This window comes from Condylura cristata, unplaced genomic scaffold, assembly GCF_000260355.1.
Source record: "Condylura cristata isolate star-nosed mole 26May11 unplaced genomic scaffold, ConCri1.0 scaffold00022, whole genome shotgun sequence".
NCBI classification, from domain to species: domain Eukaryota; kingdom Metazoa; phylum Chordata; class Mammalia; order Eulipotyphla; family Talpidae; genus Condylura; species Condylura cristata.
The window spans coordinates 13,315,418-13,330,358 of NW_004567123.1; the positions used below are offsets into that span (position 1 = coordinate 13,315,418).

Here is a 14,941-nt window from a genome sequence, read left to right on the forward strand (position 1 = left end):
GAACTTCAGTCTTCCTCATTCCTCACAAGTTGTGTTTTTCTATTCCAGGTTTGCTTCATTGCTTCATTCTAACAATTAAGAGCAATCTGGAACTGAGACCTGGGGTCCCTCCTCTTTTCCTTCTAACTGTTGAGGATTTAATCCAGATTCCAATTCAATTGGAGATTTGATCCTCACAGTTCTGTGCACAGATGTTTTATCTGGTGAAATGGTGAAACCTTCAAATCACTTAATCTTCTCTGCTTGAATTTCTCCTTCCATAATTAACCTCCTAACAGCTGCATAAAATGTTATGATGATTGAAGAGATCATTAATGAACAAGGCTTTCCTCAGGAAGCAAGATGCATTCTGGTGGAAATCTGAAGTGAACAACCTGGTCAGAAAATCAAAAACTGTCCCTTACTGGCTCTGAAATTTATTTTTTTTAAAGATTAACTTATTTATGCATACAGAACTGGGGTACCGGCCAGAGGTGCAGGGGCAGGGAGAGGATTCACCAGAGATAGAGTGGAGAGCAGAACAAGCAGACTGACAAAGTACACTGCTGAGGGAAGCAGTGGGTGGGTCAGGAGAGGTCTGCCACGCCATGTGGGTCACCTCTGGGGCTGGGGATTGTACTCACACAGAAGCAGCTGTGGCCTGTGGCTAGCTTGCAGTGCTGTGCTCTAACCTGTTGAGCCACCAGGGAGGGCCCTGGCTATGAAATCTTAAGGCAAGTCACTATCACTTCTTGGGTCTCAGATTTTAGAGACCTTAAGTGTGACTTAATGGTACTTTTAATAAAAAGCTGAGTACAAATTCCCAACTGGCTTTCATTTTCAAGGTCTAAGCAACTCCTTCCTTAATTGGAAATTGTGAAAAGGGCAACGCTGGAGAGAAATGTTTCCTACATTAATCCCCAAACTGCTGTTTACCCCAGATGTTCTATTTCACTTATTGTCACTTAAAAACTTTCCTGGGGTAAAAGTGGTGCTTATAAAACAAATATAGCAAGTTTTCCCTTTCTACCAGCAGTGGGATGGATAATGTTATGGTTGAGGCAATTATCAGGTGGAAGACAGGGCTGAGTGGGTTGCAAAAATGCTGTCAATATCAGCTTCTTCTTTTAAAGGACTTTTTCTTGCCCTTCTCCCCCTGAAACACTTTATACTTGAGGCATGAAAGCACATAGGCTGCAGGTCATAACAGCCCCTTTTATATGGAGGCAACAAAGAAAACAAATTATGTTTCCGCAGAAAGCCTTGTTTTGCTTAAAAGGGTGTCTCCCTGGTGGCTCGGGTTAAAGTCTCAGTGCTAACAAACTATTGCCAGCCAATGTGGTTTGGCCTGAGTTCAATCCTCAGCCAGGGAGTTGGCCCACATGGTGCAGCAGACTTCTCCTGTCTTGCCTGCTGCTCCCCTCAACAGTATACTTTAGCAGACCCACCTGCTCTTCTCCCTACTCTGTCTCTGGTGAATCCTTTGACTTGTTGCACCTTTGACCTGCACCCCAGTTTTTGTTCTAAATAAATAAATAAACATGTGTTATCATGGGTAAGCTACAACAGGAACTTTTCTTCAATTCTGGGAAACTCTATGTCTTAACACAATGAGGTTTATGTCAGCAGCATGCTGGTAAATTTTAATAGCTGGCTTTCTTGAGAGAAATAAAAAGAAAAAACTTGATTTGTAGTGTTTGCTGATTCCCATGGTGTAAATATTCCTATCATGGCCCATTTCAAGCTACCAAAGCGAAGATTTCAAACAAGGACTTGGGTTCTCCTGGCAGCACCCCAACATGGTTACCACACAGATACAGTCAAAGTAAACAATGGAGAGCAAAGAACGCAGGGAAATGTATTAAGTGATTTGCAAGTGATGGCCTCAGGGTGTTTGTTACCTTTTTTCAATATAATTTAATTGTAGGTTTATATAATTGCTTTTTTAAATAATGGTTGTATTTAACAACTGGCTCACAAAATTCCTGGAAAATTTTAACTGTGGACTCTTTGGAGCTAATATAGCCAGTTTAGCTCACCATTGGTTTGTCTTCAAAGAGTAAAGGAAAATAAATATTACTATTTGCTTAACCAATATTTAGTTACATTTGAGTTCTGTAACACACATGTGTTTTCATGCTAGTTAAGTTTCTCGAACTCTATGCTATTTCTCTATAGCTACACAAAAACAGTGATTAAAATCACTAAACACTATGTCTCCCGATCTTTTCTCATTGACCGGCATGTGTTATGAACTGCATCCCAGATAACCTTATGTTGGGTGCTAATGTCCCTTGTAGTGTATCTTTGTAGTGTATTGGAGAGGGGTCTTTAAGGAGGTCATTAAGGTTAAATGAGATCACTGAGCAGGACCCTAACCCACAAGAACTAGAGTTCACATCAGAAGAGGCGGAGATATCACAACTCCCTTTCCCATTCCTCACGTGCAGTTCAAAAGCTCTGTGGGGACCCAGCAACAAGGCACCAGTCACAAAACAAGGAGAGAGGTGTCACAGAAACCAGCCCTGCTGCAGCCTTGCTCTTGGACTTAGATCAGAACTGTGAGAAAACAGATTTCTGTGGTTTAGGTAATCCAGCCTGCAACATTTTATTATGGTAGAAAGTTTAGACACTATGTAAATAATGAAATTACTTGCCATTCTAAAGCCACAACATGCTATTAGCACCTTGGGTTTTGTTAAATGGCGACTTTTTGTTAAATGACTTCCTTTCCATGTCTCTACCTGAAAACTTCTACATAAAATCCTAAACATCCTTAAAATCAGGGGTCACCACCTAAGCAAAGCTCTTCTTGATTTTCCCAGAATGTGTCCATGCTTTCTTTCCTGTAAACAACTCTGTTATCATGATGAAAACAGTGTTTTCATCACAAATCCTCTGTAGAAAGGTATATTACACATTAGAAATTAAGGTTCAGAATGCTACCTATCTGCCCTGCCCATATGTTAGCGATTAGCCACAAGTATCTGTTTATACTTAAGTAAAATTTAAAACTCAATCCTTGGTGGCATTAGCATTTCAAAAACTAAATAGCCACCTGTGGCATGTTGGTTACAGCACTGAACACTCAGACATGGAACATTATTGTAGAAAGTGCTATCGGGTAGAGCTGCATTAGTCTGTAGCTAATGAGGTAGGGTGTGACGTTTTATCTTTTTGCATTGTTTTATTTCCCCAGCACTTAGGCTACTAGTACTATTTATGTAGTAAAGATTCAATAAGTTATAGCTGAAATAATAAAACATTAACACACCATACCTACTTTCACCTACTTAAAGCTTTCAAGGTTTAAGCAGAAATAGAAAATGCAGCAATAACACACACGCGCGCACACACACGTATTTGTCTCTACTACTGACATGCAAAAACGACACATGAGAGAAATCTGTGTCCCTAGGTCAAGACCACTGCACACATCATTAAGAGATAATTAGAGGAATTATCTCTCAGGTGTTAATAGCAATCCATAGTTGTTAATTCAGAGCACTATATCGATTCTAATTTATTTTTTCTAGGTCATCTCTGCTCCATTGTTCTATAAGTGACCCTATGGACTCATTAAATCTTTCAGCATGATATTTATGCAACCCTATTTAATGAGTCCTCCACCACCTTGAATTCTCTGCACCTCATACGCATTATTTTAGTGGAAAACTTCTGACTTTAATAAATCATATTCTTCACGACAAAGAAGATCATAAAAAGGATACATAGGCACATACAACCTGCTCCTGGCCGACGGACTCTTTGTCACCATGTTTAAAGATCTTCAAAGAGACATAGAATAAGCCTTGGAAATCGATTTAGGTATTTAGATATTCTGACTCTTGGCAACTTTTCTTTGTTTCCTGCTTAAATCTTTCATAAGGTAGCCCACAGCAGTTCCCTTGCCTCTAACTACAGAGCAAAAGGAGAATGGGGTCATTTATCACAGGCCCAAGAGAAGCCCTTTCCTGTGCTAGGACTGAGACTTAAATGTAATCTGAAAGGAGATGTTTCTCTTTGGAGATGTTCCTTGAGATTCCCTAGTATCCTCAGGGACAAAAGCAAGGACCAAATTAATATTACTAGAATGAATAAATGAAAACCATAAAAGCAACTGTTTAGCAAATAAAAATAGAACCTGGAGCAAAGCCGAGCGTGTGCTGTATCTACTTTCTCAAATAACTCAGCACACACATTATCAAGGGGCAGAAGTAGGTTTTAGGTAGCCAGGATGCCAATCTACGGGTAAGTGCCAAAAGACCTAAGAGAAAAGAATGCAGAGAGAAGATGTGCCCTTTCGCTTCTGGTTTAATGCAGCACCAACACTTGAAAGCTGGATGGCAAGTGAGTAGGTAGAAGAGAAGGAGGAAGAAGGCCAAGGTGGGACGTGGGGAGGCCCCTCCCGAGCTCTCTGCATTAATAAGGGGTCCTGGGCACCTCCAGCACTATGGACATGCCGCCGCACCATGTCTGGCTCTCCTCCACATTCTCCTTGGCCTGGTTCCCCACTGGGATGTGACAAACACAGAAATAAGCTGTCAACAATGAGAGCAGCTGCGGCTTCCTTGAGGTGAGTCCTGTCTGCATCCCAGGGCTGGGAGTCTTCTAAAATCTGGTTGTCGAGATATTCTTCTCTAAGACATTTGCCCAGAAGAAGTGATTTTGAGAAATTTGAGCTTTCTGTGTGGGATGTTCATGCCTCTTACTGTTGTGATTAGTTTGGAGACTAAATCCCGGGCAAACTCTCATTGTGTTGTTGTGAAATGTGGGGTGTGCCACCAGCAAATGAATCAGCTTTTGGTGTATGTGTATGGCCATTATTTCTTCTAACCACTCAGAGAGACTGGTAGTCTCTCCATTTATGTCCATAAAGTGTGAGAAACAGAATGTCACATCCCTGACCACCAAGTCATAAAATCATGGCTTCAGATACTTACTGAGAAACTGAAGGACACAATCATGGGTTCTTCAAGGTTTGGAATTTTTTGTATGAACTTAGTAAAGCTCATTCATCTCTTTGAACTTTTGTTTATTGAGAGTAAGATGATACAAGCTATGTGCTTTAAAGGTGTTGGCAACCTAGTAGTCAGAAATACTAGTTGTTATTTTTACTTAAGTGCCAGGCAAAAAAAAATTAATGCTCTTGGATGGGTATCATAACTCTGATAGAATTCAGTGAATTAACATTGAAATGTTTATTGCATTTCTTTTGAAAACCAAAAGTCAAGGCATGGCTTCTGAGCTTCTCTTTCATTCACCTCCTCTTAGAGAATTCAACATTGTTTTACTAAATATTTCTTGTTTATTCTCAAAATGCAAGCACAGTAACAAGAGCAACAAGAAAAATCCTGTGATGTTTATAATTGATGATTTAAAAGACAGTCTAAACATTTATAGCCAAAAGAAGAAGATATTTTCAAGGTCTCTCTGATATCTGGAGACATCGATATTACTCACCCTTCCTCTACCCTACCTGTGGTGTGTGCTTTATGTCAATCTTATGGGAACAAGATTAGCACCATTGAGAAGATACAAGTGGAGGAGCATTCTTTGCCAGACTTTGTTTTGCTAGAAATGGAATTCTCTCTTCTTCTCTAGTGTCATAGTTATTAGTAGTAAATAAAAAGCAATCAGAGTGCTATACTTGTGACTAGGCCAAAAAATTTAATATGCAATAAAATACAAAGAAGACATTTTAACTTTTCCAGTTTCCTAAACCAGAAGGTAAAAACATTCTAGATCCCACTAGAGAAATGGGGTCCAAGAAAACATGACAGCTTTGGGCTTGTGCTGGAAGGAAGTTAGAAAGGCTTCAGGCCCTACCCAAACCTCCAGAACCAGAGCCTGCATTTTCATAAACTCTCCAGAAAATTCACTCATTAAAGCACCGAGATAAAGTATAATTTTATGTGATAACTGATGAAATGGAAGAATGGACAACACTTCCTCAGCAAAGACTGTCTTCATTAATTCTTCGACATATATCTAAATTGTATGGCTTCACAGATGAACAAATGTTTGAAAACAAAACAATTATCAGCCTATACAGCATTCTATTTTTTTATAGCATTCTATTTTTAATATTTCTGAATAGCAGTTTGCTTTCTTTACAGTCACAAGGTATGCCTCTTTCATCCCTGAAATACACTCCCATGGAATGAAACAGATCAGTTTTCTTATTTGCCACAGGAAGACAATAGGTTTCATGATGTATCTCTTCAGCAAGTTAAAGTCCTCTCCCAATTTCAAGATTCAGATTGTCTCAACCAACACCAATTGGTAACAGCATGCCTATCATTTAGTATCTTTAAGAATTCCTGATTCTAGAGAATTAGGAAATTCCAGCTGTCTAGCCCCTTAACTCAGAAGACCATGTAGGAGTAAAATGAATTTGAAGTGATTTTTAAAAGGAAGTGTTAAGTGGAGTTAAGACCCTGAGTTAATCCCAGTAGATTTTAAGATAATTAAAGTTGTAGGAAACCTGTGCAGGGAGAAGTAGAAACTTAAAAAATGTTCTAAAAGTGGAAATAATCGTTGAGTATAATAGAGATCACAATTGAAAAGGAAGCCACTTTTGCAAACAGAGAAACAAAAAGTAGAAAGACGAAGAAAACAATATGGTAAAATGAACTATATCAAGATGAGAGAGAATGATGATAAAGAAATAAAGTCCAGAGGAAAACAGGTAGAGGGAGAGTGTATCACTGTGTGGCTGGGAACTAAGCACAAATAAGATGGCACTAGAGAGAAAGGAAGGGTGAAGAACACAGGAGCAAAGTCCAGAACATCTGTAAACCAGAGGGCTACAGGCCAGCCTTCTCTCAGAAGCGACCCCTCCCATCCAGTCCTACCTGGCCGGAAGGACGGTGGTCACCACTTGAGAGCTTGAGGGTTGGGGGAAGTAAGGTTGGGGGGAACAGAGGGATCCTCATGGCAAGTTTCCGACAAGAATGAGGAGGAACCTTCCCCCTGTGTGGAAAAAAAGGGAGGCTGTCATTTTTGTGGCATTAAACTTGATTTCTAAGTAAACTAATGTTTCAAATTATTTGTCTGGGAGCCCTCTTAGACTGCCTTCTACATTGGAGATTTTAAACCTCCAGCTCCTTCAACAACTCCAAACACTCTTCTATGGCAGGGTACCTGCTTGTGACATATGCGATGGAATTGGCAGTTGTATTCTCCTTAACTCTCACTCCCTACTCTCTGTGGGCATTAGATATTAAATATGATTATAACTATTACTTTAGAGAAATTCTTCACAAACTCCAACTATGCTATGCTATGCTATGCTATGCTATACTATACTATATTATAAAAAAAAACTTGAAGAAAGATGATGAGTAACAACTGGTAGAATTTTGTTCAGGTCAACAATGCAGCCCAAAGAATATGGACTTAATAGTTCTACTTTTCCTAGAAAGAGATCTTTTAATACACGAAATTATTCTGTTAGTCCTCTACATAGTCATTCATTCAAAAATATATATTGAGCACCAAGAATTGGCAGGCATTGTTCTTGGGTGTGTAGAACTCCTGGGCATCAGTGAGTGACACAACCTAAGTGTCTGCCCTTAGCTCATTTTGCAGTCAGGAGGGACCAACATTGAACAGCACACTGAAAAGAGGAGTAAATGGCCCAGTGAAAAACAAAAAGTAGAACAAAATAAAATAGAGAGGAGACACCAGGGATGGGAGAATGATGGAAGGATTTCCAGGTTTATGTGAAGTGGTCATAGAAAGACTGTTAAGAATTCATATTAGAACAGAGACTTAAGAGACTGGGAGAGTTGTCAAAGAAGACACTGGGGAGTAAACAGTCCATGAAACAACACAAGGTAGGATTGGTCTAGCGTATTAGGGTTCTGCAAATATCCCAGGAAGTCCTGAGTGGAGAGTAGGTCAATAAGGAAACAAAGAGGCACAAAAAAAATATAGGTTCAGATAATCGTAGATCTTGTAGGCTTTTGTTTTGAGAAAGGGTGGAGAGTCATTGAAGTGTCTTAAATAGAGGAGTGACCTGAGTTAACTCAAGTTCTGAAAGGATGACTCTATCTGCTGTGTTGGGAATGGATTATGAATGGGCATCTGTGGATCTGAAAGGCCCATTTGGAGGCTGATTAGAAAAGGGGAGACATGGTAGTGACTTTGGTTGGGGTGGTTGTACTGCAGCAGGCACCTTTACAATGACAAAATTGTCTAAATGGTTTTATAATATTTCGTAAGTCCTAGAATGTTTTTGGTGCCTTTCAAAACAAAGACCCAACAATAAATTTAAGAATTGTAACAGTTCCCAAAACCTAAGGACACCATTTTTTTTACTTTTGGTAATATGTAAATTTCAAAGAAAATAGAATGGCAGAGGAAACAGGCTAGAAGACAATGTTTCCTATTCTTTATATGTTACCAGAAACATGCACATGTTATTGGTTACATTATTAGAAGAAAATTTTCATATACTAGCATAATGAGCTAGGGGAAATTGCATTTTGATGTTCCAAAGCTAAAACATGCTAAGGTGCCTTCTGATAGCATCAAGTTATTGGTGTATGAGTGTGTGTGTATTTGTGTGTATACTGGTCACAGAGAGTACATTAGAGAACCCATCCAAACAATCACAAATGTCACCAATTATTTATCATTCTATCACAAGTCACTAATTAGCAACAATTAAATCACCTGTATTGATAGGACTCTTTGAAAGTATAAACATTTTAGCTGATCCTTACTTTCAGCTACAAATTCAAAGACATCCTTGTTAAGCAACTGATTATAATAATACAGAAGACTTAGAATTGATTTTTGTAGACAGAAAGCACATATTCAGGATTCAAAGTGGCAGATAAACCACAGTAATTTGGCATTAGAAATAATGTGTGGAACATAGAAAATGTGTCCCTTGCCCTGAACTTTCCTTTTACTTGAACTGAAACTTTCTTGAGCATATATATATATTTTTTTTCAGCTGAGTAGTCCTGTCTTTTTTCTTTGCCTTTTCTCTAATGTTCATATACCGCTTGACCAAATATTTCATAGTACAATATCTTTCCTTTTTGTATATTTTAGAGGTAAAATAATTCTTGTGGCTTGAATTTGACCTTTCTATGCTACAATATTGAATACCATAGTGAAATTAGAAAGCGGTTTCCTGAAATCAATTACATTTTTATATTTTTTTGCTATAAAAAAAGTATGTAAGATGTATGTTTGACTATTATCACTATCCTAGTTATGCCAAAGTGGGGTTTTAAAGGCAAGCAAGAGATGTTAGGAATGAAATATCAAAGTAGTATTACAAGGTTTGTATTAATCATATAAAATGCCAGTCACACAGACGTACATGTTGTAGTGAACAGAAAAGAGTTAGTGGTCGACCCATCCATGGCGTGTGGACTCCTTTCTCTGTGATTTGTGGGCAAATGAAAATCAGCAGGGTTAAAGTCCATCTAATTCTGTTCCTATTGGGAAACTTGCTGCTTAATGGGAAGACACCCTTCTCTGGTTGGCAGTGAGTATTCTCTTTGGCTCCCTCATTCCATCCAATACAACCATCACTGCATTCCCCCCACATTTTTTCATCTTTAGGAAAGAAAAACAAGGTGAAGGAAAAGGAAAGAAATTTAACTGGGTAAATAAAAGAGCATGAAATCAAAGGTACCCATGTGAATCTAAATTCTATTATTTTCCAATCTTAAGCTTAGTTGCTTCAGAGAGGCCAGCAGATAACAGAAATCCATGAAGTCGGTTGGTCGCAGGTGGAATGGGCAACCTCACTTAGTTCTGGAGATTTCCTTATACTGATATCATATAATCTATTTTTTTTCAAGAGAAATTAAACTTTCTTTTGGATTTGAAATCTTCCTATTTTCAATAGCTGTGTGATTTTTTTTTTTTCCATTTCTGGTAGCCAACTTGGCTAGGCTAAATAACACTTCCCAGTGTCTCTTTTTGCATATTTCCAGTTAGAATGGATTGCCAGGGAGATTTGCCCAAGAGTTGGAGGGTTGATGACAAAGATCTCTTTACTACTCTATTGGGGACAAAGAGCAGGTAGGTCTGCAATCCCTTCCCCTTCCCCTTGGTTCTTCCTTTAGTTGTTCAGAATCTTGAGCCAAGTTTGTGTGTATGTGTGTGCACACATATCACATGTTTAACTGTGGCAGAGAGTCCCAGTTTCTGTATAACTGGTTACTGAGATTGCTAGTGATTCCCTTCTGGAAGGGTTAGTATTACAGGGGGAGAGTTTGGGGGAGACTACATCACTAGCCCCAGTGGTTACAGGAGCCAATTCACCTGCAGTCTCCTGCTGGTTCTGTTTCTACAGTGGAACCCTGAATGATACTGATATTAACCAGTTCCAAAAGTTAGAAACAATATGTGGGGTTTTCTATTTCTGGTGGTGGCTGTTTAAGATATTTGGGTCATTCTTCCCAAATATCTTACTTTTAAAAAGTTGGATTTTATACTGAAATAAACATAATTTATAACCACTAAAATTTAAAGAATTTAAAATTTAAAGAATGACCAGGCCTAAAGTGAAGGTATATCAAACCCAGACAGGCCATAAGCAAGGAAACTGCATTTGTCCTCATGGGTGTTTGGGAATGCTAGAAATTTTGAGTTGATCATTTTGCAGGCTTATAGGTTGAAATGCAAATCCTGCCACCCTTCCAGAATGAGGAATCTCCCAGAAAACCTTCCTGATAGCAAGTTAAGTATAAAAATTGTAGGTTTAAGGATAAACTAGATTTGTTCATAGAGCAGCATAGTAAAAGACTAAAGATTTAGGAGACAGAGGAAGATGGAATAAGAAGGTATGTTTTACGTTATATGTATACATAAAATTCAAGATCATAGAGGGAAAGCAAAAAAGTGACAGAAGCCACATCTATTGACATGATGGCTAAGATTTTCTACAGTTAATGAACATCATTCTTCCAGTCATTTCAAACTTATACTTAGACACATGATAGAAAAATAGTATAAAATGTAAGAAGAATCTTTAAACCAAGCAAAGGCAAAAGGATACAAATTATGATCAAAATAACTAAACTAAGATGAACAATTAACTACCAATAAGTGAAGTCAATGGATGGTGGAATTTTATCTTCACTGCACTTACAGAAAATTCTGCCAACTTAAAATTCTATACCCAGTGACAGTATCATGCCAAATTCAAGGTGAAATAGATATTTTTCAGATATAAATGAAAACAAAACCCCCAAGACTTCATTACCTCCAGACAATAGAAAAGGAACTTCTATGGCATTTGGAGAATAACGATCCCCAAATGGACTGTGTGAGATACAAGAAAGAAGCTTCGTGAAGACACTTGTGAAGACATAGTTAAATCCAAAGGTACACTGACTATATAATATTGAAACATAATGTGCAGACTTACCAGTCTATTCCATTAAAATACACTTCAAAAGTAAGTTGAGAGGACACAGAAGGAGTTAAACTGTTCTAATGCTTTAGTATTGCCCAGAAGAAGAGAAAACATATCTAAGTTCTATACACAATAAAATAGTGGAAAATATCTATATCTCTCTATCTCTGTCTATCTAAATGGTAGATGATTTTTTACAACATTGATAAAAAAAAATGAGAGGAGTTTATCTTCCACAGAAGGAAAAAAATATAAGCCATGGTGTGGTCATCTGGGACTTCAATAATGAGTCAAGAGGCATTTGGTCTGTACTCTGTGGTCTGACCTCTTTGAGAGGCCCAAAGGGTGTTGGCAGGGAGAACCCACATTTTCCCATTAAGTAACATTAGAGGAGGCACCAATGAATCATGTAAAAAAGAAGTTTTTAAATCCCCATGTTAGTCTCTTTCTCCCTGAATATTGGGAAGACAGGACCAAAATAACCACATTGAGGCTTCTGTGTTGTGGCCCAGTGGTATGTCTGACAAGACTAACTTCCACCAAGGAGGTGAGTCACTCACCCTGCAGCAAAAATGTCAGAGGGGAAATGAGGAAAAGCCTTCTCTATTCCCCAGGAGGAGGGGAAAAAGTACTAGGAACTACATGATGAAATGTTCTTTGGGTATAAATTAAAATGCTCTAAGCTTCCTGGAATTCTCTCTTGCTGATGAGCTAAATTAGAACAGAAAACCTGTGTTTTAGAAGCATCAAAGACAAATTAAGTGTCAGAGGAAAAGCGAATTACACATTTATTGACTGTTTCATGAGGTTACAGAAATGGCTCATTAAAAGTTCCCTCAAAAGATGATTCTTCTTGAAGGAAGAGTCAGTAACTGCAAAATGATCAATATACTTATAATATTTGCAGCAGATTCAGGGCAATTTGGATTAATGATTTTTTCAACATGTGTAAAAGAAATCTCTGTATGCTGTTAGAAAACAGGCAGAAGTCCTTTACATAAAGAATCAATTCAGTGTTTTGAATAGGACCATAAAAAGCATGGCTTTCTGCACTGGCAGTTGGGTTCTTGAGTTTTTTCTGTACTTTTGGTACATATTAAGCTCTTTCCTATTGGTTTTGGCAAACACAGGTATGAAAATCCCAAGGAAACCAATTATGTCACTGAGTTGAAAGAGGGTTTATTGCACTCTGCTACTATCAAGTTTATAAAGAGACACACCTTGAACAGAGCTGAAAACAGCAAACATTCAGGGACTGAGTCAACATCTCATTGCCAAGAAACATGCAGCTAAATATTTCTCCAGAATTTGCAGCTCTACTGAGAAGGAGTTGATGTTATCTTTTAAGGATAACTACTGCTGTTTGTACCTTAACAAGCTTCAGTGGGACTTAGACACAGTAATATACAACATAATTTTATGTCAAGTTGAGGGCTCATATGTTTATACATTTTATAAGTTGCCTTTGGGAATCACCCGCTTTCATTTGTCCCAACTGTCCTCAAAAATTGCACATGAAGGAATAGACCCTCTACATGTCTTTTTTAATGGGACAAATGGTGTTTACATATGAAATAGGCATGGTGCACAAACAGGGAATTTCTAAAGTAAATTTGCACATTGTGGCTGGCCAAATTTAATCTCCTATCAAATATGTGCCAGGAGGACTGAAATTCTTGATCCTTGTATATAAATGGATTTTTAAAAATTTATCTTTATTTACTTATGCACACAGGAACTGGAGTATAGGCCAAAGGCCAGGGAGTTATAGAATTCACCAGAGACAGAGTAGGGAGCAGAACAGGCAGATCTACTGAAATACACTGCTGAAGGGAGCAGCAGATGAGACAATAGAGGTCTGCTGTGCCATGTGTGTCAGTTCCCTGGCTGGGAATCAAAACCATGCTGCAGTGGCTGGCGATAGCTTGACAGTGCTCAGACTTTAACCCATATAACTACCAGAGAGGACTCAAATGAACTTTCCAGTTGTTTCAGTTGAGGCATAGTCTACTGCTGTTGTAGAATGGTAAAAATGTAAGGAACTTGAGTTGATCTTTCTATATCATAAACATATGGTTGAGTAAAAGGGTTAGCAAAATTATATTTTGAGTTAATCTAGTCAGAACCCTGCCTGGCTAAAGAACTATCTTTTCAAATTATTTTTGTTAAAAATAATGTTAGACTTATTTGTCCTCTGTTAAAAAAAAGTATTGTTTGGTTACGAAAATTTTGAAAAGTAACACCAGGAGAAAACAGACATGTAAAATGAGTTTCATCCCTGTTTTGGAGGAGTTTAGAAACATCTATTTATACATTATTGTAGAGTGAGAATAGTGAAGAAGAGAAAGTAAATTATTATATTCCACATTATGGTGAGAGAAACTGAAAAATGGGAAGAAATCCAATGTGGGGTAATAAATACATAGTTTTTGCTGTCAGAGAAAAGTGGCCCTTTTTGGATAGAACACTATTTATCCCATTTACAAAACAGAAGAAGGAGGAACTTTATTCCCCTCAGCAACTCCTGGCAAAGTGTGGCAGAGCTTTCTTCTTTATAAGAAGGTCGAAATTAATGTGACCTAGTGTAGCGTCAACTCAGTTTTCTGGCCGAACACTCAGTACTGGAACAGTTTATAAGCATCCAGATATCAGAAAGGCACTCTGCCTTCTCATCTTTCTGATCAAATGGAACTGACTTAGGTAAGCTCTTCTGTAGATGCTGCTGTTCAGTTTCTTTTCCTCGAGTTGCTCCTTTCTATTTGCTTTTCTTAATTTCCTTCATGTCTCTGTCAAGCTTTAAAGACCATCCCAATGTAGGATGTGTACAAAGATTATCTGGTAGCCAAAGCGCTCCTATTTCTGGTCAGTGCTTCACAATTGCAGGGCCACAGAGCTCGGCTCTACTTGCCTGGCCTTTCACTTGCCTGCGCTACCATCCTGTGCTTTGTTGTTTTCTGTACTTCACTGTTTATTATTGTTCCTTCTGGTCATGGTTCTTTTGCTTTACTAGCCACAAGGTCCTATAACATGAACAGTTGTGATTTCTTATTTTACCATTAAAGTCATGGTTCTGAAGCACAACGATTTTCAAGCCCTGAAGAGCACCTCCTGATAAATACTTTAGGTGGACATGAAACCAACGATCTTCAAGGGCAGACTTTGAATCCATGTACAATAAAACCATATTCAAGTTACAATTATAGTTGTAAGAACAACCCATGGGTGAATGGCAAAGTGTAGTTATTGTGCTACCTATTTACAATAAAAAAAATGCAGGCAATGGCACTGAAAATTCATGAACACTATTTGATCTTTTTTTAAAGGAACCAAAAAAAAAAAAAGGCATGGAAAGTTGTTATAAATAGGGTTGTGCCATATACTGTTAATTACCAACTGCAGCTTCTCTGGTAAAGACTATCAGCTGTTTTCAAGTGCTTGGTGAGCATGGGATTGAAGAGAAGTTGCACTATCTTCACCCTCATGGGTGAATCTTAATCATTCTACGCCAGTACTGAAAAGTATACATCTGTGACTGGGACTGGTTTATGAAAGTGCATACGACATAAAGCA

The 14,941-nt window shown here is 38.2% G+C and overlaps 1 protein-coding gene across 2 annotated transcripts in view; it reads right to left on the reverse strand.

Moving 5' to 3' along the window:
* PLCB1 (phospholipase C, beta 1 (phosphoinositide-specific)) overlaps positions 1 to 14,941 on the reverse strand; it is a 591,356-nt gene that overhangs the window by 50,799 nt on the left and 525,616 nt on the right. The window contains exon 32 of one of the 2 annotated variants that reach the window (XM_004687180.2): positions 6,837 to 6,954. The exons of the other annotated variant lie outside the window; for it this stretch is intronic. Within the exon in view, the coding sequence (XP_004687237.1) occupies positions 6,856 to 6,954 (99 nt within the window). The 3' untranslated portion in view covers positions 6,837 to 6,855. The remainder of the gene's footprint in view (positions 1 to 6,836; positions 6,955 to 14,941) is intronic. 2 annotated transcript variants of the gene reach the window in all.